The sequence below is a fragment of the Phacochoerus africanus genome, chromosome 2 (genome assembly GCF_016906955.1).
Source record: "Phacochoerus africanus isolate WHEZ1 chromosome 2, ROS_Pafr_v1, whole genome shotgun sequence".
Classification (NCBI taxonomy): Eukaryota; Metazoa; Chordata; class Mammalia; order Artiodactyla; family Suidae; genus Phacochoerus; species Phacochoerus africanus.
Window position 1 is genome coordinate 130,726,975 of NC_062545.1, and position 27,310 is coordinate 130,754,284.

The following is a 27,310-nucleotide window of genomic DNA, read 5'->3' on the forward strand; positions in this document are numbered from 1 at the left end:
CACTTAGTGACAATCCTGCAGGAATAAATAACATACTTTCAAATTCAAAACTCTTCTAATTCAGAAATAAACATTTTTTAATTTTTAAAATTTATTTATTTATTTTGCTTTTTAGGGCCGCACTAATGGCATAGAGAGATTATCAGGCTAAGGGTCAAACTGGAGCTGGACCTGCTGCCCTACGCCACAGCCACACAGGATCCAAGCCTCATCTGTGACCTATATCGCAGCTCACGGCAACACAGAATCTTTAACCCACTGAGCGAGGCCAGGGATCGAACCTGCTTCCTCATGGATGGTAGTCAGATGTATTAACCACTGAGTCATGAAGGGAACTCCCAGAAATAAGCATTTTTTAAAAAACATCATATAAAGTCTGCTGCCTACAATATGGTTAAGGCACTCATGTTAACAGATCATCATAGCTATATTTTTTAATGAAAAGTGAAATGAAAAATATATGACAAACAAAGGAAAATTCAGTTTGGTCTTAATGGACTTGGAATCTTACTACAAAGAGGGCTCTTTGAGTAATGCTAGCAGCCAAGTCTATAAATATCATAACTGACTAGAAATGGACTTCACACAACTATATATAATTAAACAAAAATACCCAGTTGATAATCACTTGGTGTTACCAGTTTGGACTTTAACTTTGGAAGTAAAAGGTAAAGGAGGCATTATAACATCATGAAGAAAATTTTCTTCAGCTAATATTTTGGGAATACAAGAGGAAACTTCCTTCTGTTGTTCTCGCCACTTGAGTATAGTTTCTGCCAGTTCTTCTGTCTTCATCACCAAAATGTCCATATTTGCTAAAGCTGTGCTCTATAACATTTGAAAGAAAGGGAAAACAGGAGATAAATCAAGTCTGTCATTAATATATCATTATTGTATCACAAATAGTTATGATACCAAAAGTTAAGAATTGATCTTTTCTAGCCCCTTAATACAAAAGCTTCTTAAAAGTGTACTCTCCTTTTTTTTTTGCTTTATAGGGCCACACCCTCATCATATGGAGGTTCCCGGGCTAGGGGTCCAATCAGAGCTGTAGCCACCAGCCTACACCACAGCCACAGTCATGCCAGATCCAAGCCATGTCTGCGACCTACACCACAGCTCACAGCAACGCTGGATCCTTAACCCCACTGAGCAAGGCCAGGGATCGAACCCAAAACCTCATGGTTCCTAGTCAGATTTGCCTCCACTGTGCCACAAGGGGAACTCCTCTCCTCCTTTTTATGCACACCTTTTTTTCTCTGTGGGTTCATTTCTTCTTTGTCTTCAATTATCAGCTCAATGCAGAGGACCCTGAATCAACATCCTAAAATTCAGTCCCATATTTCAGTTTGTTGGAAATCTCCATTTGGATGCACAAGCAACATCTCAAACTCGATATAACTACAGTTCAACAAAGCGTGATTAAACACTATCTGTGCAAGATGTGAAAAAACTAATCTCTTGACCCTACACATCTGCAAGTCATCAAGGTTAGAAACTTCATTCCTTGGATGTGTCCCTTGTTCAAATAGTAGTAGCCATGTGCTAGAAATCTGATCTCCAAAATCCTTTTTAATCCTATGCTTGAAATCTTTTATCAGAATGACTATTTATTCTCTAAGCTTCTCTGCCTTTGGTTCCTCTGCCTAGTGCTCTAACCCATAGCCTTTTTTTTTTTTTTTCTTTTCAATTTTTTCCGCTTTTTAGGGCTGTGCCCGCAGTATGTGGAGGTTCCCAGGCTAGGAGTCAAGTTGGCGCTGCAGCCCCCAGCCTATGCCACAGCCACAGCAATGCCAGATCTGAGCTGTGTCTGCAACCTACACCACAGCTCACGGCCACACTGGATCCTTAACCCACTGAGTGAGGCCAGGGATCGAACCCGCATCCTCACCGATCCTAGTCAGATTCGTTAACCTCTGAGCCATGAAGGGAACTCCACCCATAGCTCATCAAACTTTAATGTGCATAGGAATCACCTGAGGAACTTGTTAAACTGTAGATTCAGATTCTGGAGGTCCAAGGTGAATGAGGTCTGCAATTCTGCATTTCTAACAAGCTTCAAGGTGATGCTGATGCTCTGCACCTACTTTGAGTGGCAAGGCTCAGCCTACTCTATCTCCATGACTAAGTTATGATCAAACCACTTCTCTGTGTCCTTCTCTAAAATACAAACAAAACAAAAAATATTTAATGGTTTCCCAGGACTTAGACAAAGTTTAAACTCCTTAGTCTGGTTTTCAAGGCATTGCATAAACAAACCCTGAGTCAATCTCCTTCTCAATACCTTTAAGCATCAGTCAAAGTAGAGTACCAGTCTTCCCTCAAACTACCTGTGCTCTCTGATTTTCATATCTTTCCTCACATTGCTGCTTTGGGCTCAAATATTCTTTCTGATGTGCATCCAAATTTCACTGATTCTTTTAGATTCAGTTCACTACTAAATCCTATGTAAAACTTTATTGAGGTATTCCTACCTCCTGCCCTATTCCCAAGCTCCATAAAGGGAAAGTAATCCCCTCTCTTGCTGTGCTTAACAGATAGCATCTTCTTTATAATTCTCTGCTATATTCATTGTGCAAGTATGAATACACTGTACTTTCTTTATACTATGCTATAAAGAAAGTATAAGATACTTTCTACTTTATAGTATATCCATCAAATCTTGAGAATTTGAGGGCAGCGATTGGTTATACCTGTTTATTTCTCATGATACCTATAGCATAGTCCCTTGCCCAAGGAAGATAACACATATTTATTAAATATTGGAATAAAACAGGAATTTAACTTGGTACAACCACTATGAAAAATAGTATGGAGGTACCTGAGAAAACTAAATATAGAACTACCATATGGGAATTTCTGTTACGGTACAGCAGAAATGCAACCAACTAATATCCATGAGGATGGGGGTTCAATCTCTGGCCTTGCTCAGTAGGTTAAGTGTCCAGCACTGCCATAAACTGTGGTGTAGGTCGCAGATGAGGCTTGGATCCTGTGTTGCTGTGGCATAGGCCAACAGCTGCAGCTCCAATATGATCCCTAGCCTGGGATCATATGCCACAAGTATGGCCCTAAAAAGCAAAAAAAAAAAAAAGAATGTGGTACATATACACAATGGAATACTATTCAGCCATAAAAAAGAACAAAATAATGCCATTTGCAGCAACATGGATGGAACTAAAGACTCTCATACTAAGTGAAGTAAGTCAGAAGGAGAAAGACAATTACCATATGATATCACTTATATCTGGAATCTAATATATGGCAATAAATACACCTATCTACAGAAAAGCAACAAACTCATGGACATGGAGAACAGAGCTGTAGCTGCCAAGAGGGAGGTGGAAGGAGTGGGAGTTTGGGGTTAGTAGATGTAAACTATTGCATTTGGAGTGGATAAGCAATGAGATTCTGCTCTATAGGCCAAGGAACTTGTGATGAAACATGATGGAGGATAATGTGAAAAAAAGAATGTATATATGTGTATGACTGGGTTACTTTGCTGTACAGGAGAAATGACAGAACATCGTAAATTGACTATAATAAAAATTTTTTTAAAATACTGGAATAAAACAATGTAAAATAACTTCTAAAGAAAAATGATATAAAGAAGAAAAAGCATCTTGATTTAAAAAATAATTCATTGGAGTTCCCGTCATGGCGCAGTGGTTAACGAATCCGACTAGGAACCATGAGGTTGCGGGTTCGGTCCCTGCCCTTGCTCAGTGGGTTAAGGATCCGGCGTTGCCGTGAGCTGTGGTGTAGGTTGCAGACACGGCTCGGATCCCGTGTTGCTGTGGCTCTGGTGTAGGCCAGTGGCTACAGCTCCGATTAGACCCCTAGCCTGGGAACCTCCATATGCCGCGGGAGCGGCCCAAGAAATGGAAAAAAGACAAAAAAAAAAAAAAAAAAAACCCAAAACCCCCAAAACAAAAAACAAACAAAAAACAAACAAACAAAAAAAATAATTCACTCATAATATCAGCCATCAAAAAAAAAAAAAAATGAGATCGCACATTTGAGATTCTAGTATAAAAGAACTAAAGATAGCTAAAAGTGAAAGAAGTTGATGAGGCACTTAAGTGTTATTGGAAATACTCACCATTTTCTTTAGATTTGTATCTAAATGAGGGATATTTCTAATTGTCTCCAGATGGCTTTCTAATCTCTCAACGAAAGTTACTGCCAACTCCAGCAAATGTACCATATATCTGAAGGAGGGAGAAAAAAAGTCAACTTTTTTTTTAGAATTTTTTTTCTTCTTTGGGCTGCACCAGGAGCATATGAAAGTTCCTGGGATAGGGGTTGAATTGGAGGTGCAGCTGCTGGCCTATGCCACAGCCACAGCCAGGTCCAGGCTGCACATGTGACCTACATTGCTACTTGTGACAATACCGGATCCTTAACCTACTGAGCAAGGCCAGGGATTTAACCCATATACTCACAGATAAGAGTCGGGTTCTTAACCCACTGAGCCACAATGGGAACTTCAGAAGTTAACTTATCTTTCAGTTTAGTTATTTTGTATTATCTTTTTTCTCTTTAATTAGGACTTTAACTATGAAATAAGAGAATTACAATCTACCAAACGAACCATTAGCAATCTTTCTTTATTCATGGAAATACCAGTGATAGAAAAGGTCCTTTGCTTTCACTTTAAGCAGGAATTAACTTGCCACCCAAACAGAAAAACAGAAAGAGACGACACTAATCATATTTGGTTTGTTGCACCCATGGCATGCAGAAGTTCCCAGGCCAGGTATTGAACCTGCACCAAGGCAGTGACAATGCCATATCCGTAACATCAGCCAAAATGGACTCCAATAATCATTTTGGAACCCAACATAATGTTACACAAACCTCAATGTTAATAATTTTCTCACATAAGTAAAAAAATTTCTCTAGGTAAAACCTCTGTTTCATCTACTCATTCTCAGTGAAGGGTGAAGACAATAAGGATAGATATACTTCACTGAAATAGCCTACATGTGAAACTACTTTGAATCTTTGCTTTTGCAAAATGCTTTAAAATCATCACTCAGTTCTTCTGATATATATAATATTATTTAATATACACATTAATGGTAGTTACTGTACTGAATAGATATGAGTATATCCACAAGAATGGGATTTGTATATCTCATTTTAATACAAGATAAAAGATCTAACGCTTAAGAGAAAATATTGATTTGCTCAGGGTCAGTGAGGCACTGATGGAGAAAGTTAGCAATCAGATCCCCAGATGCCTGCTTTTTAATTTTATTATTAGTAGTAAAAATCTAGATCTTCAATTTGATACTTGCCATACTCCTATGAAAAAGAAAGCAACAGAAAGCATCCTCATTCTATGGATGGGGAAACAGACAAAAACTTAAATCATTTGCCCAAGGCTTTGAGGCATACAAACAGCAGAGGTGAGCTCAGAACTGTTAGTCTTCTTTTTTTTTTTTTGTCTTTTTGCCATTTCTTGGGCCGCTCCCGCGGCATATGAGGTTTCCAGGCTAGGGGTCGAATCGGAGCTGTAGCCGCTGGCCTACACCACAGTCACAGCAATGCAGTGTCCGAGCCACGTCTGCAGCCTACACCACAGCTCACGGCAACACCGGATCCTTAATCCACTGAGCAAGGCCAGAGATCAAACCTGCAACCTCATGGTTCCTAGTCGGATTCATTAACCACTGAGCCACGAAGGGAACTCCTGTTATTCTTCTTTTAGTTGACATTGTTTTCATCTGTCCCTGCTTAAAATCCCCCAAAAGAATTTTTATGTAGAGGCAACATTAATGCAAGAATCAATCTGTTACAATAAATACTCTACACAGAATAAAAATGATTCTTACACACCCTACTGTATGTTATAGATCTAATTTCTTTCATTAAATCATTATTTATAATTCCCAACACAATGGGCAAAAGGAATGCCTTCTCTTCACCATTGCTGTAATTTCTTAAAAGTAAAGGATTTTCTTCTTCTTTTTTTTTTTTTTTTTGCTTTTTAGGGCCGCACCCTTGGCATATGGAGGTTCCGGGGCTAGGGGTCGAATCAGAGCTACAGCTGCCGACCTACACCAAAGCCACAGCAACATCAGATCCTGCTCACTGCAACACAGGATCAGTAACCTGCTGAGTGAGGCCAGGGATGGAACTCAAAACCTCATGGTTCCTAGTTGGATTCATTTTCTCTGCACCACCACAGGAACTCCAAAAAAGTAAAGGTTTTTCTTTCTGGCTAAATGTATCAGCATTAATAAAATGTTAACAGATCCAATCATTCATATACTGTTTAACAAAGTATGCGATGAAATAACTATGAGTCTAAGAATCCATGAAGATGTGGGTTGGATCCCTGGCCCCTGTCATTGCCATGAGCTGCAGTGTAGGTAGCAGACATGGCTGGGATCTGGTGTTGCTGTTGCTGTGGCTGTGGTGTAGGCCAGTGGCCTACATATGCTCTGATTCAACCCCTAGCCCCAGGAACTTCCATATGCCGCACGTGTGGCCCTAAAAAGGAAAATAAAGAAATAAGTATCTACTAAACAAAAACTACCCTCAGAAAACATGTGTAACTGTTAATGTCTACTTTTTAGTCTAACCTGTGATAAACAGCTTCAATTGGCAAGTTTTCTTGGCACGTGCCTTTCAACAGTCTTTGCCTGAGGGACCGCTTCTCTTTCAGCACTGCTTCCAAATGATTATTCATGCTTTGCAGAGCATGACACTTCTCAGCTATACAAACGAGGAGGAGTAGTTATAGTTAGCAACAGGACAAGTAAGTTTTGAAATCACTAATACCATCAATGTCAAAAGTTAATCCCATCATTTCCCTCCTCAATATCCCCCTTTGCTATCTTTAATCTTTGCTATCTTTATCTTGGCTATCTTTGCCACCAATTTCATTTTCAACTATTTTCTCTTACTTTTCCTATAGACAATCAAATCTACTGCTAAATTCTCTGTGTTTTTCAATTCTACTCTTGGTTCCGTTTTTATAGCCAGAGTCGCATTCTTCAAATAGTTTCTTTTCCCATCTCTGCCTCTAATATTGTACATGAATATTAAAAAGCATTTATCTTATAAGTAATATTATTTCAATATTTTCCACAGAATTCAATTGATGGCTATCAATTCCTCTTCTTTTAAATTTTTATTTGGAAAAAATTTCAAATGTAACAGAAAAGTTTCAAGAATAGTTCACTGACTGGAGTTCCCATTGTGGTTCAGTGGTTAACAAATGCAACTAGGAACCATGAGGTTTTGGGTTCAATCCCTGGCCTTGCTCAGTGGGTTAAGGATCCGGCGTTGCTATGAGCTGTGGTGTAGGCGTTGCCATGAGCTGTGGTGTAGGTCGCAGATGTGGCTCGGATCCCGTGTTGCTGTGGCTGTAGCATAGGCCGACAGCTACAGCTCCAATTAGACCCCTAGCTTGGGAACCTCCATATGCCACAGAAGTGGCCCAAGAAATGGGAAAAAGACAAAAAAAAAAAAAAAAAGAATAGTTCACTGACCAAACTCCTATATACATTTTATCTAGACTTACCAACTGTAATATTTGGCTACATTTTCCTTTTCTTCCCCTTTCTCTACACACCCATACATATATTTTTGCTGATCAATTTGAGAGTAAGTTGCAGACGTAATGAACTTTTACCCCTAAATCTTCAGCAAGTATTTCCTAAAATAGGAACATTCTCTTATATAACTACAATTATCAAATTCAGATAACTTAACATTGGTACAATACTACCAATATTTAATACAGCCCATATTTAGGAATTCCTGTAGTGGTGCAGCAGAAACGAACCCGACTAGTATCCAAGAGGATGCAGGTTCAATCCATGGCCTCACTCAGTGGGTCAACAATCTGATGTTGCCTTGAGCTGTGGTATAAGTCACAGATGCTGCTCGGATCTGGCGTTGCCGTGGCTATGGCGTAGGCTGGCAGCTATAGCTTCGACTAGACCCCTACCATGGGAACTTCCTTCCATATGCTTTTTAGGGTGCAGCCCTAAAAAGCAAAATAAACAAATAAATAAATACAGCCCAGGAGTTCCCATCGTGGAGCAGAGGAAACTAATTCGACTAGGAATGACGAGGTTTCGGGTTCCATCCCTGGCCCCACTCAGTGGGTTAAAGATCCGGCGTTGCTGGATCTGTATCCAGATCCTCGGATCTGGCATTGCTGTGGCTGTGGCATAGGCTGGCAGCTGTAGCTCTAATTCAACCCCTAGCCTGGGAACCTCCATATGCTGAGGGTGTGGCCCTAAAAAGAAAAAGAAAAAAAAAATACAGCCCATATTTAAACATCTCCAAATAGCCCAAAAATGTCCTTTATAGAAAAAAATTATTTTTTTACATTTTATATTGCAAAAAATTTTCTAATATTTAATTCACGACTATACTGTACTTTAGCTGTCATGTCCCTTTAGCATCCTCTAACCTGGAAAGTTCTTTAGCCTTTGTTGTTTAAGCTCTACTGACTCTGGGGAGCTCCTGCCTCATTCACTTTTTATGCTATTTACAATAGTTAAGCCAACAGGACTTCTCTTCAAGCATATAACAATGCAGACTTTGTTAGCTTTGGGATAATACCTAAAATAATTATCATAATTTTATAGCTTGGTGCTTTTTAAAGTAATCCAAGAAAAAGTTGAAATTCCAATGATTACTCATTTAGCTAAACCACTTACCCAAAAATGAAGGATGGACAACATCTGCGGCATCTTTTTCTAGTCGTAGGAGTTCAATTTCCAGGTTTTTCTACATTAGGAACAAAGATAACATTTAGTTTACGCAAAAAATAGCCTGAAGTAAAGGCTTAAACTTTGATAAAAATGGGCAGTCTTTAACTCAGGATTAGTTAGGGGAGCAGGAGGATGATTTGTTACAAGAGCCCCAAGGATTTATTGAAGCTTTTGATTTTGGTGTTCAAGCCCTTTTGCTGCTACTGCTACTACTCCTAACTACTACTATGAGCATTACTACTATTAGTACTGCAAAGAAATGCCTATATAGCTATGTGCTAGACATTGTCCAATGGGCAAGAAAATTGCTTTGGAACCAATCAAGACTTTTTCCCAACACTAGTCCACTGATATATGATTGGATTAGGAAGATATTGTATATATACACAATGGAATACTACTCAGCCATAGAAAAGAACAAAATTATGCCATTTGCAGCAACATGGATGGAACTAGAGACTCTCGTCCTGAGTGAAGTAAATCAGAAAGAGAAAGACAAATACCATATGACATCACTTATATCTGGAATATAATATATGGCACAAAGGAACCTTTCCACAGAAAAGAAAATCATGGACTTGGAGAATAGACTTGTGGTTGCCAAGGGGTAAGGGGAGGGAGTAGGAGGGACTGGGAGCTTGTGGTAAATAGATGCAGAATGTTGCCTTTGGGATGGATTAGCAACGGGATCCTGCTGTGTAGCACTGGGAACACTGTCTAGTCACTTATGATGGGACATGTAATCTGAGAAAAAAGAATGTATACATGGAAGTGTAACTGGGTCACCATGCTGTACAGTAGAAAAAAATGTATATATAAATAAATGATTTTAAAAAAAGGTTTTCCCCACACTAGATATAGAAAGTAAAAACTCCAACATAATTTACCTGGTAGATTTCAGCTTGAACATCTGTGATGTGCTGTAGTCTGGAGAAGTTTACAAAGCAAGAAGCTGAATTCTTAGATATATTTAACATTTCCTATTGGTAAGTAAACAGAGAAAGCAGCAGTATGTCAGAAAAAAGGTTCTCAACAGCCAAGACATGCAAACGGACCTAAATGTCCATCAACAGAGGAGTGGATAAAGATGTGGTACATATACACAATGGAATATCATTCAGCCATTAAAAAGAAAGAAATAATGGCATCTGCAGCAACATGGATGGACCTAGAAATTATCGTGCTAAGTGAACTTAGCCAGACAGTGAGACACAAATATCATATGCTATCACTTAGGTGGAAGCTTAAAAAAGAACACAATGAACTTCTTTGCAGAAGAGATACTGACTCACAGACTTTGAAAAAACTTACAGTTTCCAAAGGAGACAGGTTGCGGGGTGGGGGGATGTGCCTGGGGTTTGGGATGGAAATGCTTTAAATGGGTTGTGATGATTGTTGTACAACTATAAATGTAATAAAATTCATTGAGTAATTTAAAAAAATAGATCCTGAAAAATAAATAAAATAACTTTGAAAAAAAAAGAAAAAAAAAAAGAAAAAGGTTCTGTGTGCACTGGACTCATATGCCCACGTGTTTAAAACATGAGGATAGGAGTTCCCGTTGTGGCTCAGTGATTAACGAATCTGACTAGGGACCATGAGGTTGCGGTCCCTAGAAAACGCAAAAAGACAAAAAATAAATAAATAAGTAAATAAATAAAATATGAGGATATACTACGTCTAACACTGTCCCTGAAAAATGAAAAAGAGTAGGATAGTAGCAATGTGTATTTCCTTTGTTTGTTTCTGTCTTTTTGCCCTTTCTAGGGATGATCCTGAGGCATAAGGAGATTTCCAGGCTAGGGGTTGAATCAGAGCTGTAGCCTGATTCTTGTACTTAAGTAGTGTGCTTTTCCTCCTATACTTTGAATTATTCCTGATTTTTGGCTTCCCTTCTTGTGTCTATGGACTTTTTTTTTTTTGCCTTTTCTAGGACTGCTCCCTCAGCATATGTAGGTTCCCAAGCTAGGGGTCTAATCAGAGCTGTAGCTGCCAGCCTATGCCCACAGCCGCAGCAACACTGGATTTGAGCTGCGTCTGTGACGTACACCACAGCTCATGGCAAGGCCAGATCCCTAGCCCACTGAGAGAGGCCAGGGATCGAACCCGCAACCTCGTGGTTCCTGGTTGGATTCGTTAACCACTGCACCACGATGGGAACTCCTGTATTTCCTGTTTTTAAAACCTCCACTATCACAAATCTTTTGACCAAATATTCAAATAAGAAAAACAAGAAAATCACTTTGTACTATCTTCCAAAGTATTATACACAATTGACTGGCATTACTATTAGCTAACCAGAGAATTCTAAGGCTGAGGTTGGAGAATCACTTCTACACAAATGACTGAAACCTATTCTCTCAGCCCTTCCTGGGGCTAAAATCAAACACTTCCCGGGCCATGGAATCATTCACCTGATTGAATGATGACCTCTACTGGGTATAAATCATTCATACAGTCTCCTTTTACATTCTCACTCTCTCAGATAAAGCGATGTTTTGTCCAGGCAAAATTATTCTTCTAAAAAGCACCTATCTCTCCCCTCAAAACCCCGCCTACATTTTTTTTTTTTTTTAACTTTTTAAGGCAGTATCTGTGGCACATGTAGGTTCCCAGGCTAGGGGCCAAATTAGAGCTACAGCTGCCAGAGTATGCCACAGCCAGAGCAATGCCAGATCCTGCCAGATCCTTAACCTGCCCAGCAAGTCCAGGGATCGAAAGGGCAACCTCATGGTTCCTAGTTGGATTTGTTTCCACTGTGCCACAATGGGAACTCCCCCACCTCCTCTTTATCCTTTCATTCTATGTTATACTGTTTTCTTAAATTGCAGGTTATCTCAGAACAAATATTATCTTGTTCACTCTTGGCTTCATCCATAACTTCTTCTATCCTCTTCCTCTTTTCCTTAGCACAGGAAAGTACTTCAGATATCATATAGACCAGGTATTGGGAAACCATAGCCTATGAACTAAAGGCAGCCCATTGACAGTTTTTGTATAGCTTAAAGGCTAAGAATGGTTTTCATATCTTTTAGTTGTTGGAGGAAAAAAAAACCCAAAAGAAAACTATTTTGTGATGCATGAACATTAAATGAAATCCAAATTTCAGGGCCCAGAAATAAATTTTATTGAAACTCAACTTCTCTCACTCATTTATATATTATCTCATGTTGTTTTCACACTATAACATCCTAGTTACACCCCTATGGACTGAAAAGTCCCAAATACTTACTCTCTGGCCCTTCATAGCAAGTTTGCTGATGAATGATAAATTTTTTTTTTAAATGCCTTCAGTATTTTATTTTATTTTTTGGTCTTTTTTTTTTTTTTTGCATTTTCTAGGGCCACTCTCGCAGCATATGAGGTTCCCAAGCTAGGTGTCGAATTGGAGCCATAGCCACCGGCCTACACCAGAGCCACAGCAATGCGGGATCTGAGCCACGTCTGCAACCTACACCACAGCTCACAGCAACGCCAAATCCTTAACACACTGAGCAAGGCCAGGGACTGAACCCACAACCACATGGTTTCCTAGTCGGATTCGTTAACCACTGTGCCACGACGGGAACTCCGACCAATGATAATTTTACAAATATTTATGAGTTAGAAAGAGGAAGATTCAAGGATGAATGAAACAACCTGTCTGTCCTTAACAAACTCATGATGGATGGGAAAGAAAAGGTATTCTAGACAGAAAGAACTAAACATTACAAATGCTCAGAAACTGTCAATTAGCACTAACATATGTGAGAAAAAGAGGAAGATGAATCTGGAAATGTGTTTTCTACATGATCATGGGAGATCTTGACAGCTATGATATGCAATCACAATGCAGAAAATGAGAGCAATTCAGATTTCCTATGAAGTAACCTGATCATATATATTTTATTTTTTTTTTGCCTTTTTGTTCTTTTATGGCCACAACCGTGGCATATGGAGGTTCCCAGGCTAGGGGTCTAATCAGAGCTACAGCTGCCAGCCTACGCCACAGCCACAGCAACGCCAGATTCGAGCCACGTCTGTGACCTACACCACAGCTCATGGCAATGCCGGATCCTTAACCCACTGAGCAAAGCCAGGGATCACACCCACAACCCCATGGTTCCTAGTCAGATTTGTTTCCTCTGCGCCATGATGGTAACTCCTATATATATTTTAGAACTGTAAATGGGGTAGTATGGAAAACAAAATTAATGGGGATGAGGGAAGGAAGGAATGGGAAGTGACTGCTTAATAAGTATGGAGCTACCACTGGGGATGATTACAAAAAGTTTTAAAAACAGTTTCACAACACTGAAAAAAAAACCCTACTCTGGTAACTAGCCAACAATATCAAACAAACAAAAAAACTAGTGTAGATGGACTGGAGGTTGGATATTTAAAAAGGTGGCTGCTATAGCATTACCAGTGAGAAGGTGAAGCTGCAGACTACGTCAGTAGCAGTTAAAAAGGAAAGGAAGGGATAAATTAAGAGTCTGGGATTAACATATACACCGTGATATATAAAACAGGTAACGAACAAAGACCTACTGGAGAGCACAGGGAACTATACTCAATAGTTGGCAATAACCTATAATGGAAAAGAATCTGAAAAAAAAAATATTTATAGATGTATGTATAACTGAATCACTTTGCTGTATACCTGAAACTAACACACTGTAAACGAACTACATTTCAATTAAAAAAACCCCAAAGCACTCCAATTTGACCCTTAGCCTGAGACATTCCATATGCCACAGGTGCAGCCCTGAAAAGAAAAACAAACAAACCAAGAAACAAATAATTCATTTGAATAAGAAACAACAACAAAAAAAAAAAAAAAAAGGAAAGGAAGTCAGAGATATCAGTTTCTGGGAAGATGGAATTCATAAGTCCTAGTTTGGCAGAATATTGTCAATCAACCATACTTTAATTTTTAAAAAGAGAAAAAAGAAAAACAGTAAGTCCTAGCCGATACGGGGAAACAAAGGATAAAGTCAAGTCAATACTGACTTTGAAGGATTCTGTTTTACATGACTGGACAGCTAATTAGGCCATACAATGAGGTAGATAACACAAGATATTTTACTGATGGCAGAACTGAAGAGTATGTAGGTTAAGTATTAGTTCAACTTCACATTGCCTATGTGCATCAGTGCTAAAGTGAGAATACATCTAATCTGCATTTTCATCATATCAACATGACTGTATTTTTCTTTCTTCTCTCTCTTAGGTGGAAAGTAATGAAAGTAATACATCTCCCATTTCTTACCGTAACGTATTCCCTCTCTGGTACTGCTCCATCCCTCCATGTTTATACACTAATCTTAGTTGCACGTTTGTAAACTACTAAACTCTTGGGTTCAACAACAAGGTAATGGAGCTTAGTCAAGAACATGAAACAGAAATCAGAGGGTAAACACGAATTTTTAAGAAAGGGAGAGCTAAAAAAAGAGAGAGGAAAGAAAGAGCAGTCAAATTCCTCTATTAAACGGAAATTCTATTTGAGGCATGTGACTTAGCCCTACACCTTAAAAAAAAAATTCAAAGATTGGGAATACACAGGTCTTTACTGTTGATGATTGCCATTATATATTACATAATTTTCATGCCACTGCTAGTCTGTTTAAGGTATTTGTGTTTACTCTGCAGCTAGAAACAAGAAGCTGAAATCCAGGACATTTATGTTTAATATAAAAACACTGGAGTTTCCATAGTGGCTCAGCAAAAATGAATCTGATCAGCATTCATGAAGACTCAGGTTCAATTCCTGGCCTCACTCAGTGGGTTAAGGATCCGGCGTTGTCATAAGCTGTGGTGTAGGACACAGATGTGGCTATGATCTGGTGTTGCCGGGGCTGGGCTGTAGGCTGGCAGCTATAGCTCTGATTTGACCCCTAGCCTGGGAACTTGCATATGGCTTGGGTGTGGCCCTAAAAAGACAAAAAACAAAAAACACAAACCTGATTACATTATGTGTTTAATATATATACATAAATAAAAGCTTTATATATTTATACATAAATAAAAGCTTACATCCTCTTTCTGTCTTTTCTTCATAATGAATTATTATTATTATTATTATTTGGTCTTTTTTTTGTCTTTTTTTTGTTGTTGTTGTTGTTATTGTTGTTGCTATTTCTTGGGCCGCTCCAGCGGCATATGGAGGTTCCCAGGCTAGGGGTTGAATCGGAGCTGCAGCCACCGGCCTACGCCAGAGCCACAGCAACGTGGGATCCGAGCCGTGTCTGCAACCTACACCACAGCTCACGGCAACGCCGGATCGTTAACCCACTGAGCAAGGGCAGGGGCCGAACCCACAACCTCATGGTTCCTAGTCGGATTCGTTAACCACTGCACCACGATGGGAACTCCTATTTGGTCTTTTTAGGGCCACATACTTGGCATATGATGGTTCCCACGCTAGGGGTTGAATCAGAGCCATAGCTGCCAGCCTATGCCACAGCCACAGCAACACTGGATCCTTAACCCACTGAGCCAAAGCCAAGGATCGAACCTGTATCCTCATGGTTGCTAGTCTGATTCTTTTCCACTGAGCCATGATGGGAACTCCCCATACTGAATTATGAAAAGGGAGATATTGGAGTTCCCGTCGTGGCTCAGTGGTTAACGAATCCAACTAAGAACCGTGAGGTTGCAGGTTCCATATCTGGCCTCGCTCAGTGGGTTAAGGATCCAGCATTGCTGTGAGCTGTGGTGTAGGTCGCAGATGCGGCTTGGATCTGGTGTTGCTGTGGCTCTGGCATAGGCCAGTGGCTACACCTCCGATTGGACCCCTAGCCTGAGAAGCTCCATATGCCACGCATGTGGCCCTTAAAAGACAAAAGACAGAAAACAAAAAAAGGGGGGGGTATATTAAAAAGGATGCAGGGAGTTCCCACTGCGGCACAGCGATAAAGAACCCCACTAGTATCCATGAGGTTGGAGGTTCAATCCCTGGCCTTGCTCAGAAGGTTAAGGATGTGGGCACTGCTATAAACTGTGGTGTAGGCCAGCTGCTACAGCTCCAATTCAACCCATAGCCTGGGAACTTCCATATGCAAAGGTTGCAGTCCTAAAAAAGACAAAAAATAGGAGTTCCCATCGTGGCACAGCGGAAATGAATCCAACTAGGAACCATGAGGTTGTGGGTTCAATCCCTGGCCTCATTCAGTGGGTTAAAGATCTGGCATTGCCATCAGTTGTGGTGTAGATGGCAGATGCGGCTCAGATCTGGCATTGCTATGCTGTAGCGTAGGCCAGTGGCTAGAGCTCCGATTAGACCCCTAGCCTGGGAACCTCCATATGCCACAGATGCGGCCCTCAAAAGGCAAAAAATAAATAAATAAAGACAAAAAAATAAGTTAAAAAACAAAAGGGAGAGGCAGTATAGGAGCTTCTGCTGTGGTGAGTGGGTTAAGAATCCAACTGGAGTGGCTTGGTCGCTGTGGAGGTGAGGGTTTGATCCCTGGTCCAGTGGTTAAAGGGTCCGGCATTACTGAAACTGTGGTATAGGTTGCAGCTGCAGCTTGGGTTCAACCCCTGGCCAGAAAATTTCCATCTGTCACAGGTGTGACCAATTTTTTTTTTTTTTTTTTTTGCTTTTTAGGGCCGCACCTGCCGCATATGGAGGTTCCCAGGCTAGAGGTCGAATCGAAGCAACAGCTGCCAGCCTATGCCATAGCCTATGCCACACCAGATCCAAGCCAAATCTGTGACCTATACCACAGCTCACACAACACCGGATCCTTAACCCACTGAGCGAGGCCAGGGATTGGACCCACAACCTCATGTTTCCTGATTGGATTTGTTTCTGCTGCGTGATGGGAACTCTCAATTTTTTTTTTTTTAAAGGGAAGTAGTATAGCAGAGAGACCTTAAAATGGGGGTGGGTGCAGAGAAGATCAGTGCACAGACTGAGAAAATAGATGATATATGTATGTGTGGGGAGGGTAGTATTCTTTCTATTAGGAAATAGGAGTTCTCTTGTGGCACAGCGAGTTAAGGATCCAATGTTGTCACTGCAGTGGCTTGGGTGCTGTTGTGGTACAGGTTCAGTCCCTGCGCTGTCACATGCCAGGGGTGCGGCCAAAAAAAAGAAAAAGGGAAAAAAAGAAAAGAGATCCTGAGGGTTTTTTTGTTAGGTCCAGATCCTTATCCTATGCACTGCCAGTAGAGGGGACTTTGATCAAGGCACTGTGACTCAAGCTTGCCAGAATAACATCTAGGATGTAAGGCCTCTGAAGCAGTCCTAGGACATAAGGCAAAATAGTATCCCATATTATCCCTAGAAATTCTTTCACTAAATCATTCTCCAGTGGATAGATCAAAACAAAACAAAACAAAACTTACACAAGCTATATTTTCTATAAGAGTTGTATCATATCAATTTTAAGCATCACTCAATTTTTAATGCACATGGATGATGTGCACTTAAGGAATAGACTGTTTAAAGCAATCATATAATAGCTCATTTTGAAAAGATCAATGATAAATCCTTGTAATAAAAGTAGGTTTTATATGTAAAGTTTGCTTAAAGTAAAATCATGCTACAAATCTACAAAAGTTTCCTCACTGGGTCTAGCTGTGCAATAAATAACATTGTAAGATGGGCTTAAGGAGCCATGGATTGGCAGATATTACCTGTAGGCAAAAGAGGTAACTGTCTAATCAGTGTTACCTGAGGGACACTAACAGCAGCCCAATTCTCTCACCAGAGACTTACTCCTTTGGCTTAGGTGTTTTTATCTCCCACCAGTTCGTTCCAAAGGGATAAATCCCAAATCTTGTAGCATGAACTTTGCAAATTACTTTGGTACAGAACTAGACAACATGAGTGAAAGCACTATGCAACGTGGCAGAAAGAAAACACAGGAGACAAGTGAGGAAGGTGAGAACTATGGAGTGCTGTGGTTATGTTTTGTCTATTTTCCAATGCATTCCTTACTTCCACTCATTTTCCCCAAAATCCATAAAAAGTCCTGTTACTAGGTCTTCAAGTAATACACTCATTTTCCCCAAAGTCCATAAAGTCTTGTTACTAGGTCTTCAAGTTCTTCAACAGTTTAAACTCTTTCAAGACAGTGTCACAAGTCATCCTAGAGATGATATGATATGTCAGAAAAGGGAGCATCAGGATCTAACTACTTCGCTAGTTGAGTGACTTGGACATGTTTCTTGGTCTCCTTAGGTTTTGGTTTTTGCATCTTAAAATTACTCTAAGCAGATAATAGAATTCTCTAATGACTCTTCTGGGTATAAAGACTTGCATATTTCCCACAAATCTTCCATCATGTGTATACCGCTAATCTCTGCAGGTGGTTTTACCTATTTTTCTCAGTTTCCTTTTTTAGTGAAATTTCTCAACTTATTCATTACCTCAAAATTTCTTTCTCTTCTCTTAACCCCACTTTCCCCATTCCCTTGTCACATCTGCTATTTCTATTCCATTACTCCCTCACATCTTCAATTTCTCCCTCCATTGGCTCTTTCCCGTTGACCTGCGAACATGCGCTTCCTGCCGAATCTAAAACTACCACCCCCTTGAGCTAGTCTCCCTCTTCTCTTCTCAAAATTAACACCTTCCTTCATTCAGGTTCCAAGGTTTTATGGGTCTTCTTCGCCAATATTTTTTCCCCTGGCCTTTAAAGATGCATGCCTCCCTTGCCGCTCTCCTGTATCCAGCGTCTCCCGTAATGCCTCAATATTTCACACAAACGAGCGTTATTTGGAGATGCATGTTTTAGCACCCACCCGTACTTCCCAACCCCGCCACCCATTACAATCTACAGGCGGTATCACTGAATGAAAAAAAGCTGGGAACACTAATCTTTATTATCGCCCATGAAATGATCTGGGGTAACTCACTCGCCAGACACTTGAAACACCTTCTCAGAATCAAGATTTTGCAGAACCCACCGCGGACTAGACACTTCTGCCGCCCGCAAGGAGCTCCACTTGCCTCGAACCTCGCACAGCCTCCAGCTAACCCTCACACCCACTCCCGCAGCCAACACCACCACCACCTCACAGCCATCTTCTGTCACCACTTTGGGCACCCCCTTAATGACGCCATAGCCCTCACGCACCTGAGTGACCAACCCTGAAGCTACGAAATGGCCCAGCAGTAGCCCGGCAGCGTTTGGCGCGGAGGCCAGGTCCCAGGGGCTAGCGGCAGCCATGGCTGGGCAACACCTTCCCGGGTGGCGCGGAGAGTGAGTGGAACGCTCGGCGCGGCTCGATGACGTCACAGGGTGTTTCCTCCCGGGCGGGGAACTCATCCCCTGCGAGCGAGGGTCCTGGGTCTTTCTCCACCCAGCCGGCTGTGAGCTGAGGGGTAGGAGGCGAGTTCCGGGATCCCGGATCCTCCCTAGGCTCCTAGCGGCGGCTGGTTTCGGAAGAGCTGCAAAATCGGCAGGGCCTGGTGTTCTGCTCTTTCTTCCCAGCCACTCTTGGGCTGGCCCCCAAGATCCAGGGATCCGCAGGAGGTGACAGCTGAGGCTTCAGACCCAGCCGGGAGGCCAACCGGGTGGCTGGGTGCCTGGACCGAGCGGTGACAGCTGCGCTTCCTTCCCACAGGGACCTGAGCAGTGGCGCTAGGATGGGAAACAGTGCCCTCCGTGCTCATGTGGAAACCGCGCAGAAAACTGGTGTCTTTCAGCTTAAGGATCGTGGGCTGACCGAGGTGAGACTGGAAGGACTCGGACCAGGGAATTTAAAGGGAGAGGGACGGCGGGCGGGGAAGTTAAAGGATTCTCTGCGCTGTGAACCCCTTTCATCAGTTCCCCTCAGAGTTGCAGAAGCTGACAAGCAATCTCAGGACCATCGACTTGTCCAGCAACAAGATCGAGAGTCTACCGCCTATGATTATAGGGAAGTTCACTCTACTGAAGAGCCTCTCCTTGAACAACAACAGACTGAGTACGGCTTTTGCGCCCGGGGAGGCTTTTGCGCCTGGGGAGGCTTTTGCGCCTGGGGAGGCTTTTGCGCCTGGGGAGGTTTGCTCCTGGGGAAGCTTTTGCTAGTGATAAGGTGTTAAAGAGGGTGGTTTTTCTCTTGGAATATAGTGTGGAGTGTGATTATAATGTTATGAAACTAGTTTTCAAATAAATATATCAGAATCTTAAGGGAAAAAAAGGGTGGTTTTTTCCTAACAAGCTGATTGTTGTTATGAAACAGTTCAGGAGCTCAAGACTAGGGAGAATGTCTGAGTCCTTGAAGCTTTCTATCTGTTGTAATTATATTTATAAGCCTCCTCTGGTGTTGTATTGTTGGGGATGGGGTTAATTTGGATTTGAAAGGGACCATCTTTGGGAGGTAATGTAGGCAGGGCTAATTTTGCTACTGATTTGGGAGGGCAGATGGGATGGAAAGGGGAGGGTGTTCCAAATCCCACAAAACTGCTGTGGGATTGTGCAGTGGCCCCTTCACAAAAGGAGCCCATTATACACATAATGCTTTCCCGCATTTTTTTTTTTTGGTCTTTTGTCCTTTTAGGGCCACACCGGTGGCATATGGAGGTTCCCGGGCTAGGGGTCTAATTGGAACTGTTGCTGCTGGCCTACGCCAGAGCCACAGCAATGCCAGATCTGAGCCACGTCTGCAACCTATACCACAGCTCACAACAACGCCAGATCCTTAACCCACTGAGAGGGGCCAGGGATCAAACCTGTAACCTAATGGTTTCCTAGTAGGATTCATTTCCGCTACACCACGATGGAAACTCCACTTTCCTGCATTTTGATCCTCACCTTCTGAAGACTATGTTGGTAAAAAGGTATAAAAATGGCACAACATGTGAAATGCCTATACATATATATATATATATATATATATTTTATTTTTTTTTGTCTTTTGTCTTTTTTTTAGGGCTGCACCCCTGGCTTATGGAGGTTCCCAGGCTAGGGGTCAAATTTGAGCTACAGCTGCTGGCCTAGACCACAGCCACAGCAACGCCTAATCCATCTTGCGTCTTCAGCCTACACCACAGCTCACAGCAATGCCGGATCCTTAGCCCGCTGGGCGAGGCCAGGGATGGAACACTGCAACCACAACCTCAAGGTTCCTAGTCAGATTCGTTTCCGCTGCACCACAATGGGGAACTCCAAAAATTCCTATGTATACTAACAAGAGGAGTAACAGCTACCATATAGTTTTTATATACTTCATCAAAAGTGCTTTTCAGCTGTTATCAGATTCAGATTTTTACATTTTTCTTTGCCAGCTGTTCTTCCTGATGAGTTATGCCATCTGAAAAAGCTAGAGACACTAAGTCTAAACAACAATCACTTAAGAGAGCTGCCATCTACTTTTGGGCAACTGTCTGCCCTGAAGACCCTGAGCATCTCTGGGAACCAGCTGCGAGCACTACCACCCCAGCTTTGTAGCCTACGGCACCTGGATGTAGTGGATCTCTCCAAGAACCAGATTCGGAGCATACCTGACATAGTAGGGGAGCTGCAGGTCATCGAACTCAACCTCAACCAGAACCAGGTGTAGAGTTTAAGGGGTTTTTCTACAGCATGTGTGGGTTTATAGTCTCTTGCATAACCAATTGTTTTCTCAACTGTGATCATGGAGAGGGGTGTCTAAGGCTAGAGCAAAGGTATATTCTTTGGGCTGTATTAATTTCAAAGCCCAAAGTATTATGACGTTTGTTGAGACATAGGGTGTGTTTGTTTTGTGGGTTTTTTTTTTTTTTTTTGGTCTTTTTTAGGGCTGCACCCGTGGCATGTGGAGGTTCCCAGGCTAGGGGTCTAATTGGACCTGTAGCCGCTAGCCTATACCACAGCCACAACAACACAGGATCTGAGCTGTGCCTGCGACCTACACCACAGCTCATGGCAATGCCGGATCCTTAACCCACTGAGCAAGGCCAGGGACTGAACCCGCAATTTCATGGTTCCTAGTTGGATTCGTTTCTGCTGTGCCATGAAGGGAACTCCTGTTTTTTGTTTTTGCTTTCTATGGCCGCACCTGCAGCAGCATATGAAAATCCCCAGGCTAGAGGTCGAATTGGAGCTGTAGCCGCAGGCATACACCACATCTCACGGCAACACCAGATCCTTAACCCACTAAGCGAGGCTAAGTGTCAAACCTGCATCCTCATGGGTACTAGTCAGGTTTATTCCCATTGCCATAATGGGAACTCTTTATTGTGTACGTTTGGGAGGGTGGGATGTGTAACGGGGTGAGATAATTTCAAAAGTTAAACCTCTGTCTCATAAACCTTGAGGACTTCCTCCAATTGTCCTCAGATATATCTCTAATCATTTAGCAAGAAGCCATGTCAGGAAGATAGTGTGGAAAAGAAGCTTAAACTCATAAGTTGTCGGAGTTGGACATCAGAGGTCATTCAGTTGTCTTTTTTCTGACATCTTTGTCAAATGTGTGTCCTGCTTTTGCTGAAAAATCATCAGTGATAGGATTTCTGGAGAAATTCCATTTCATTGTTGGACAGCTTTAATTGTAATGTTTGAAATTTGTTTCCATGATTTTAGAAGCTCTTTGGTTAATATGTATCTGACTGGAAAAACATCTTTGGGCTATACATAAGGCACAAATGATTAAACATTGATCACAGTGAGACTAGGTAGTCTTTAGTTTCGCTGGTGTCCATGCTTCTAGATCTGCATAGTCCATTACAGCCTGCCACTAGCCACGTGGCCATTAAAATTCATTTAAATTAGATTTAAAAATTTGGTTCCTCAGTTGCCACTAGTCATATTTCAAGTGCTCAGTAGCCATACATAGCTAGTGGCTTCCGATATTAGACAGCACAGATATAGAATATTCCAATCATTGAAGTGAGTTTTTTCTTTTTTGGCTGCCCCGAGACATAGGGAAATTCCATGCCAGAGATCAGATTCTAGCCACAGTTGTGACCTATGCCACAGCTGTGGCAATACCTGATCCTTAACCCAGGCCAGGAATCAAATCTGCGTCCCAGTGCTCCAGAGGTGCTACTGATCCCGTTGTGCCACAGCTGGAACTCCACAACAAGTTTTATTAGATAAAACTGTTCTATATTGTAGTGACCTTATATTGTGATGAAATTCCAATCAGCCTTTGAGAAGACTGGCTTTATCTTTTCCTTAAAGTGGATATTCTTGTATGTTCTTAGCTTTTTGGAAAATTCTGAATGTTAGGGAAAAAAAGGAAAAAAAACTTGTAAAGAAAGTTGAGCACTTACTCCACGTTCACCTATGCTGCCTTAAATCGGTTCTTAGGTTATAGTGTGCATCAGAATAACTGGGGGAGTTGGTTGAGAGATCACTGGACTGCCACACTCATTGCTTATGATTCTGTTGGTCTGGGGTAGCATCTGAAAATTTATTTATTTATTTATTTTGCTTTTTAGGGCCATGATGGGAACTCCTGAGAATTTACATTTTTAACTAGGTCCCAGGTGATGGTCTGAGATGATACCATCAGAGTAAATATAACTTAGGGACTTAGGAGTTCCCATTGTGGTGCATCAGAAATGAATCCGACTAGGAACCATAAGGTTGCAGGTTTGATCCCCAGCCTCGCTTAGTGGGTTAAGGATCCGGCGTTGCTGTGAGCTGTGGTGTAGGTCACAGATATGGCTTGGATCTGGTGTTGCTGTGGCTGTGGTGTAGGCCAGCAACTACAGCTCTGATTCGACCTCTCGCCTGGGAACTTCTATGTGCCATGAGTGCGGCCCTAAAAAGAAAAAGAAAAAGAAAAAAGAAAAAAAAAACTTGCTGACTTGGGTCATTTAAAGGGCAGAAGAGGTGAATGAGTCAAAGATAACTGCTTGGTATTGAACTCAAAGGCCTAAATAGTGGTGCTACTGGGAATGGGCACACTGAGTGGATTCTGATGGTGAAACATCCAGTGTTTTACTAAAAATTAAAGACAGAAGTGCAATAGAGGGAGCAGATATGAGTGTAGATAGAAAGCTTAACAGAAATGATAGACTAAGAATGAATGAGCTTTCTAGGAGAGTTTAGAAAGACTGAATATTAAATATTAGGGACTGCTGCTTGAAAAACTATAGAGACAAGAAGGGAAGCCAAAAATCAGGAATAATTCAAAATATAGGAGGAAAAGCACAGTACTTTTTTTTTTTTTTTTTTTGGTCTTTTCCAGGGCCGTACCTGCAGCACATGGAGATTCCCAGGCTAGGGGTCTAATTGGAGCTGTAGCTGCCAGCCTATGCCATAGCTACAGCAACTCGAGATCCGAGCTGTGTCTGCAACCTACACCACAGCTCACAGCAACACCGGATCCTTAACCCACTGAGCAAGGTCAGGGATCAAGCCCGCAACCTCATGGTTCCTAGTCAGATTCGTTAACCACTGAGCCACAACGGGAACTCCAAAGCATACTACTTAAGTACAAGAATCAGGCTACAGCTCTGATTCAACCCCTAGCCTGGGAACCTCCATATGCCACAGGTGTGGCCCTAAAAAAAAAAGTGATAATTCAGTTTAAAAAATTATAGTGTTTATACTTTGTCCTATTATCTTTTTTGAAATTATTCAATAGATATCTCAGATTTCAGTGAAGATATCTTGCTGTCCTCGCCTTAAAGTTCTCCGTCTGGAGGAGAACTGCCTTGAGCTCAGTATGCTCCCACAGAGCATTCTCAGTGATTCCCAGATCTGTCTGCTTGCTGTGGAAGGCAACCTTTTTGAAATAAAAAAACTTCGAGAATTAGAAGGCTATGACAAGGTATGTATCAGTATACTGCTGCATTTCTAGTCACTGCTCTGGAGAAGAGAGAGGTGAAGCAACCCACACAAATGTTTTTAGGTGCAGGATGTCTGTATAATCCTGTTTATGTCAATAGGATTTTTTCCTCACTGTGGAGGCGGGTTCTGAGAATCAGCCAAGTGGTACTGTACCAAGATGTTTACTTGTCTCTAGACAGCTTATTATCAAGCATCTTTATCTTTTGATAGGTTTCCTCTTAAGATACAAAAGGGGAAAAAACCCATAAAATCATGTGCTTTAAATTTGCATTTAGAGGTTTGATGATCATTGTACCACTATAAATGTAGTAAAATTCATTGAGTTAAAAAAATTTGCATTTAGAATATGTAGATTTTATAGGAAATGGACCATATCCAGTAAAAACCTAAAGGAAAAAATCATATAAAACTCTAGATAACCAATAAGTTAATTATTTGCTCATGGCAAAATAAAATATATATTCTTTCATAATTTTTAGTACATGGAGAGGTTCACGGCCACCAAGAAGAAGTTTGCGTGATGTTCTCCAGGAACATGGGAACCTTACAGGACACTGGTTGGAACCTTTTGCAATCTGGCAGAATCAGAGGTTCCTGCTGTCAAGGATGTCTGCAGTAAGGAGATGACCCTCCAGGAGGTTATATTTCACTCTGATCGTTTTCCTTCCCAGGGCTTATCTCAAATAAGCTAAAAGGAATCAAGAGACAGGAAGAGTCCTCCATTTTAAGTCATGGATAGGGCAAAGGACAATGTTCATCTTCAAAACCATCATTAGTTTGGCTTTAAGAAACCCAGTAGCTAGTTGCTATTTATACAGTGAGAGGATGCTGCCTGGTACCAGAATAGCTTCACACAACAGCTTGAAATTTCATGTGTTTCCTATGTGCAAGCTTTCATAAAGTCAGATGCCATTCCACTTCTGTGTTAACATTTTATATTTTATATTTTATATTATGAAATTCAAATAATTTGTGAGAGGCTGCTATAGTTAAAGAATTTAAGATTCCAGTCCATCAATTCAATTGCAATGTTTATACTTGGGATTTAGGATGTATGTAAACACATGACTCTTTTGATTAAAAGTGTACTTTGTAGAGAAGCAACCACACAACACTAAGAGATGTTCCCCAAGGCTGCAGTAGCAAATTTTTCACTATTGCAGGTGCCTTATTGATAGAGGGCTCTGAAGAGCTAAAACTATATATGCAAAACTTGTAAGATACAAGGGTTTTAATAATCAAGATTTTCCTGAAGCTTTGTTGGAAACAGTGTCTTATTTCTGGTAATCTTTTTGTATTTATAACTCAAATAATCAAAGTACCTATCAGAAAACTGCTACAATATTTTACAACAACTTATGTTTATTAAATTTATTCTCTGAATGAGGGAATATAATAAAAGATTTTTTAATGAACTATGGCTGGAAGAAAGGCTAATCCTTTCAAGGAAGAAGACAGGAGAACTTTAAGCTGCAAGTAGCCCTTTGAAAGTAAACTGATTAGGAAGAAATGTTTCATGTTCTTGTTCAAGTTGCAAAAGTAGCAAACCGCCTTCAAGTGACTGATAAACATTTCTGTGGTCCTGGAACCATGCTTGGTAAGAGACACAGAAGGTATAAAGGCAGATGATTTCAGATTGTTACTGATGAACATTTAGAAAGCTACCACTCTGTTGTTTTCTAAAGTTTTGTCTTAGCCAAAACCTAGTTTAACTATTAAGTCACGAGATCACAAGAACCTAGTGTTTAATATGAAGAAAGTCTCTCTGACCTTAAATCTGGTCTAAGGAATCTTTTTCCCATGTTAATTCTGTTTCACAATTTGGGGAGGGATGGCAGTACCAATTTATCATCATCAATTGAGTTTTGTTTTTCTATAAACTGTTTATGCTTAATTAATCTTATTGATCTACTGGAACAATTAGCATTTCTTTATTAGTACTTATTTAATAAATTAGAACTTACAAATTAAACTTATTGTCCCCAGACATTTAATTATTAACTAGAGTTTATAAAATCCCCACCCTCATGAGAATCAGTGACTGCTAACTTTCACACCTTGGGCTCAGCCTTATTTCCAGATATCCTTCTCTTTGCTCTCATTTGCCTGCCCCGTTATACCACATTATTCTGCTCCTTAAACCCATAGTTCAGTGTCTCTCTCCTTTAATTGTCTTTACACTGTGTGCTCAGCCAGGAACACCCTCTCTTACTAACTTGCCCTTCCCTATGTCTAAGCCCCTTTCTTTAGATATCTAATCCGAATTAACTGCTCCATCTGTTAGGGTAGCACTTCTCACATTCTGTATTCATCTGTCTCTTAACAGACTGAGCTACTTGAAGGCATGGACTAAATAAAGTAATATGCCCAAAGACATAGTACACAAGTATTTAGACTTAAATATGAGATAACAAAGTAGGTTCTAGTGGCCCACCAGTCCTAAGTTGCCTGCCTTCTTTTACGGCTTGTTTGGAAGTCAGTGTAGAATGCTGAGTAAGTTCATGGGCCTTGGAGTCAGAAAGATCTTGGTTTAAATCCAAAGTCCATCGTTTACTAGCTTTATGAATTTAAGCAATTTACTCTCATCTATATAATATGGGGAATACCTCTTAGTCTCAGGTACATTATAAGGATTTGGTGGAAAGATATATAAAAAGCATTTAGTATAGTGCCCATGACATGGTAAGACTCAAAAAATGGTCCGGGAGTTCCTGTCGTGGCGCAGTGGTTAACGAATCCGACTAGGAACCATGAGGTTGCGGGTTCGGTCCCTGCCCTTGCTCAGTGGGTTAACGATCCGGCGTTGCCGTGAGCTGTGGTGTAGGTTGCAGACGCGGCTCGGATCCTGCGTTGCTGTGGCTCTGGTGTAGG

General features: G+C 41.1%; 2 protein-coding genes across 4 annotated transcripts; one reads left to right on the top strand and one right to left on the bottom strand.

Moving 5' to 3' along the window:
- Positions 1 to 73: 73 nt before the first annotated feature.
- On the bottom strand, positions 74 to 19,026 carry HAUS2 (HAUS augmin like complex subunit 2). 2 transcript variants are annotated; one of them, XM_047766578.1, is made up of 6 exons: positions 18,809 to 19,026; positions 9,629 to 9,721; positions 8,688 to 8,757; positions 6,594 to 6,726; positions 4,103 to 4,211; positions 74 to 828 (listed from the first exon to the last, which is right to left on the bottom strand). In XM_047766578.1, the coding sequence occupies exons 1-6, from the start codon at positions 18,998 to 19,000 to the stop codon at positions 625 to 627; spliced, it is 801 nt and encodes a 266-aa protein (XP_047622534.1). In that variant the 5' UTR covers positions 19,001 to 19,026; the 3' UTR covers positions 74 to 624. The 2 variants fall into 2 exon arrangements, with proteins under 2 accessions (XP_047622534.1, XP_047622535.1); XM_047766579.1 differs by lacking the exon at positions 9,629 to 9,721 and having other exon boundaries at positions 318 to 828.
- Positions 18,990 to 26,411, top strand: LRRC57 (leucine rich repeat containing 57). 2 transcript variants are annotated; one of them, XM_047766580.1, is made up of 6 exons: positions 18,990 to 19,056; positions 19,299 to 19,404; positions 19,502 to 19,640; positions 20,944 to 21,212; positions 24,234 to 24,419; positions 24,919 to 26,411. In XM_047766580.1, the coding sequence occupies exons 2-6, from the start codon at positions 19,321 to 19,323 to the stop codon at positions 24,958 to 24,960; spliced, it is 720 nt and encodes a 239-aa protein (XP_047622536.1). In that variant the 5' UTR covers positions 18,990 to 19,056; positions 19,299 to 19,320; the 3' UTR covers positions 24,961 to 26,411. The 2 variants fall into 2 exon arrangements, with proteins under 2 accessions (XP_047622536.1, XP_047622537.1); XM_047766581.1 differs by lacking the exon at positions 18,990 to 19,056 and adding an exon at positions 19,073 to 19,207.
- The last annotated feature ends 899 nt before the right edge of the window (positions 26,412 to 27,310 follow it).

What these genes read in the sequence shown, in the direction of transcription:
- LRRC57 (XM_047766580.1), top strand. Translation starts at nt 19,321, where the DNA reads ATGGGAAACAGTGCCCTCCGTGCTCATGTGGAAACCGCGCAGAAAACT. An exon ending in AGGATCGTGGGCTGACCGAG is followed by an intron (nt 19,405 to 19,501) that starts GTGAGACTGGAA and finishes CCCTTTCATCAG; the next exon opens with TTCCCCTCAGAGTTGCAGAA. An exon ending in AATTAGAAGGCTATGACAAG is followed by an intron (nt 24,420 to 24,918) that starts GTATGTATCAGT and finishes CATAATTTTTAG; the next exon opens with TACATGGAGAGGTTCACGGC.
- HAUS2 (XM_047766578.1), bottom strand. Translation starts at nt 19,000, where the DNA reads ATGAGTTCCCCGCCCGGGAGGAAACACCCTGTGACGTCATCGAGCCGC. An exon ending in ATTGAAGCTGTTTATCACAG is followed by an intron (nt 4,212 to 6,593) that starts GTTAGACTAAAA and finishes TCCCTCCTTCAG; the next exon opens with ATATATGGTACATTTGCTGG. An exon ending in ATACAAATCTAAAGAAAATG is followed by an intron (nt 829 to 4,102) that starts GTGAGTATTTCC and finishes CAAATGTTATAG; the next exon opens with AGCACAGCTTTAGCAAATAT.